This window comes from Phytophthora infestans, genomic scaffold (assembly GCF_000142945.1).
Source record: "Phytophthora infestans T30-4 supercont1.107 genomic scaffold, whole genome shotgun sequence".
In the NCBI taxonomy this organism is placed as follows: Eukaryota; Oomycota; class Peronosporomycetes; order Peronosporales; family Peronosporaceae; genus Phytophthora; species Phytophthora infestans.
The window spans coordinates 317,267-320,319 of NW_003303652.1; the positions used below are offsets into that span (position 1 = coordinate 317,267).

Below are 3,053 nucleotides of genomic sequence, written 5' to 3' on the forward strand. Positions count from 1 at the left end.
GGACAACGAGAGAGAACGCAAACGGGACTAAGCTCTGGAAAATTCGGCCGATCGTGAACAAGCTCCAGGAGCTTTTCTTGGCGGCATGGTCTCTTCCACCTGTATTTTCTTTTGACGAGGCCGTTTTACCGTGCACTTCGAGAAGAAATACTACCCGAATGTTCATGCCGGATAAGCCTCATCGCTACGGCTCTAAAAAATTTATGGTGTGTGATGCTAGGACCGCTTACTGCCATAGGTATTGTATTTATAATCTATGTCATAACTTACGTCGTGTGAGTTCTATTCTAATATCCTATGTCGTAACATGTAGATTTGAAATGTATGCAGGAAAACGAAATGCAGGTGATACTGGAAACAGTTCATTTGACCATAAGACGGGTGCTGCTGCCGTCGTCAGGAAACTGAAGGTCGTTCTCAGCGCAGACCGTCGCCATGCGTGGCACTTGGTCGTCATTGACCGCTTTTACTCTTCAGTACTCCTCGCTATCGAGCTTCTCGGAATGAGCGTGTACGTATTGGGCACTATTATGACGGACAGACTTGGCTTCGACAAGAACGTCAAAGCGGTACGCAAGACACGACCAGAAAGCACCCCTCGCGGCGCATTTAATTTCTCTCGCTGTGTTGACGTCCCCACCATGGTAGCTTACCACTGGTTGGACAGAAAACCTGTGCACTACTTGTGCACGGGATCAGTGACAGTGATGCCAAAAATACATTGCAGGTATTGGTACTGTTTGCAATACTGAGAAATACTTTATTGCAAGCGCTCTGGGGTATTGCAGTACATATTGCGGCAACGCTGGGAACTGCAGTACATATTTTCCAGCAATTTCGGCGATCCCTTTTAAAGTCGGTTCCGAAAGGTCGCAGTGTTTGCGCGTCAAGTCTTTTGGCGCGAACTCAGAGGCCCATCGAGTGGCCAGCAGCGTTCGCGCCTTCAAAATGGGCGCGAATTTGACCGCTCCACCACCAGCTAGCTCTTATTCTGCTTTTTGCAGCCTTCCCTGCAGACGCCATGGCCCTCCAGTCCAGCCCGCTTTCTATCGACCGCATTCCCGCAGACGTCCGCTTCTACTACGACATATCGGTCGTCGACGGCGAGGTCTCGTAGACGTCTGCGTCAGCGGAGCGGCTGTTCAGCAGCGCAAAACACGTTCTTTCGTTTCACCAGAAAGCGCCTGACACCCGTCAACTTCGAGAAAATCTTGTTCTCAAGCGTAATCGTTTTCTTTGAAACGCCAGCATGGTAGCTCAGGCGATGAAGGATGCCGGTGGCAGTAGCAGCAAGGCTGGTACGCAGGATTAGTACTGCAATAGTACTGCAAACTCGCCGAGTATTGCAATACTTACTGGAGACAGGGGGGGGGGGGGTAGTTGCCGTAGATATTGTTTGCGCTTAATGTTTTTACAATGCCCCGCAATGTATTTTTGGCCATCACTGCCGTACGCAGATGAGCTCATTCAGTGGATCAAAAACATGCGTCGTGAGGACTTTGCACTAAAGACTAACCACTGCGTTGCCTTTGTTAAAGAAGAAACACTGCGTGGGCGTCAAACTACTTGTTGACGCGCCAGGAAGACAGTCTGCGGCGTGCAATCTGTCGTGTTGCGCTTAGCCGAGGCTTTTCGTTTTGGCGATCCAATAAAACTATCACATCGAGCCGACAGCTTCTTGAAGAGCAGCAACGTTTTGCCGCGGAGGTTGGCCGGGTTGTCAGCCAGGTCTACCTGCGTGAATGCATCTACAACGCTGATGAAACTGTAGTCTACTACGAAGAAGACCCCGGCGTTATACTGGCTGAGCGCGGGCAGAGCATTTCCGCTCGAGTGAGAGGACGCCGCCGTTCAGATCGTGCGAGCGTGCTGCTAACAGGTTCGGCGGCTGGAAGAAAGTAAAAACCATTGATCATATTTCGCGGCCAGCCAGGGGGCATAATTGAGCGCGACATGGCTGCATACTCGAATCAAGTCGCTGTAACCGTCCAGCAAAACGGCTGGATGGATTCAAGGGCTTGGATCGAGACGTTTATCATATGGTCAGTGGGCAGAGTTTGTAAGTGACGAATTTCCAGATCCCCTAGTTATCTACGTTGACAACTTGAAGTGCCACGTGACTAAGGACGCGCAGGAAGCATTTGCTTCGTGGGGGACCGAGCTCGTGGCCCTGCCTGAGAATACGACTGCTGTGCTACAGCCTCTGGACGTGGGTGTCATGGGGCCATTCAAGAAGAAGCTACGGTCTCTGACGCTATCCTACGACTTAGCCTCCATCCAGAGTAATGTGACGTTGCCTCTAAGAGAGAGACTGCTAGCGCTCAAGCGCATGTCTGCGGACGAGAAGAGAAAACTGCTTGTAGATCGCGTAGTGACAGCTTGGGCAGCTATTGACGAGCGCTGCATTAAGCGAGCCTGGGAGAAGTCTGGACTGTAAAAAAATTCTTTGCTTGATTGGATAAAAATATTTTGGATTTGCAAGTATAGTTAACGAAAAACCTAATGTGTCATATTAAAGTGTCTTCGTCTGTAATCAATATCAACCTAATATTAGCTAATACGATCAGGGGCTAATGGTAACCAAATATCGTATGATATTTTTGATAGTAATATTACTATTTTTGATATTAAATATAAATAGTAACTCCTTTTTGCAAAAGTTAACATAATATTTTAATATTAACTTGGAAAACTGAAAAATATTAGATTCTACATAATATTTTATGATATTATCCCACTTAAGTACGTTTCTTGCCACCTTACCCTCTGTGAACCGAGCGGAGCCAAATAACTTTTTCGATCAGGTTCAAGAAAAGCAGTAGGCTTTAAGACTGACGAGTATTTGCTCTAGTACTGTACTGTGACCAGGGGTTAATGGTAACTCCAAAATCGGTGAAGTTAATATTGTGAAAATATCACCTGTAGACCAGTTAATATAAAAAATATCACCTAATATTTTCTTTTGAGACAATATGATATTATTAAATATCAACTTAATATTAGTTAATACGATATTATATTTTTCAATGATTGCGTAATCGGGCTACATTAAC

General features: G+C 46.5%; 1 protein-coding gene across 1 annotated transcript; it reads left to right on the forward strand.

Annotated features, from left to right (window-relative positions):
* Positions 1-213: 213 nt before the first annotated feature.
* PITG_19508 (uncharacterized protein) lies at positions 214-2,437 on the forward strand (the record flags this gene model as incomplete). The annotated part of the gene is made up of 6 exons (XM_002896046.1): positions 214-238; positions 331-569; positions 1,005-1,223; positions 1,262-1,298; positions 1,772-1,833; positions 2,048-2,437. 6 exons carry the CDS (start codon positions 214-216, stop codon positions 2,435-2,437), a joined length of 972 nt encoding a protein of 323 aa, XP_002896092.1.
* Positions 2,438-3,053: the final 616 nt, after the last annotated feature.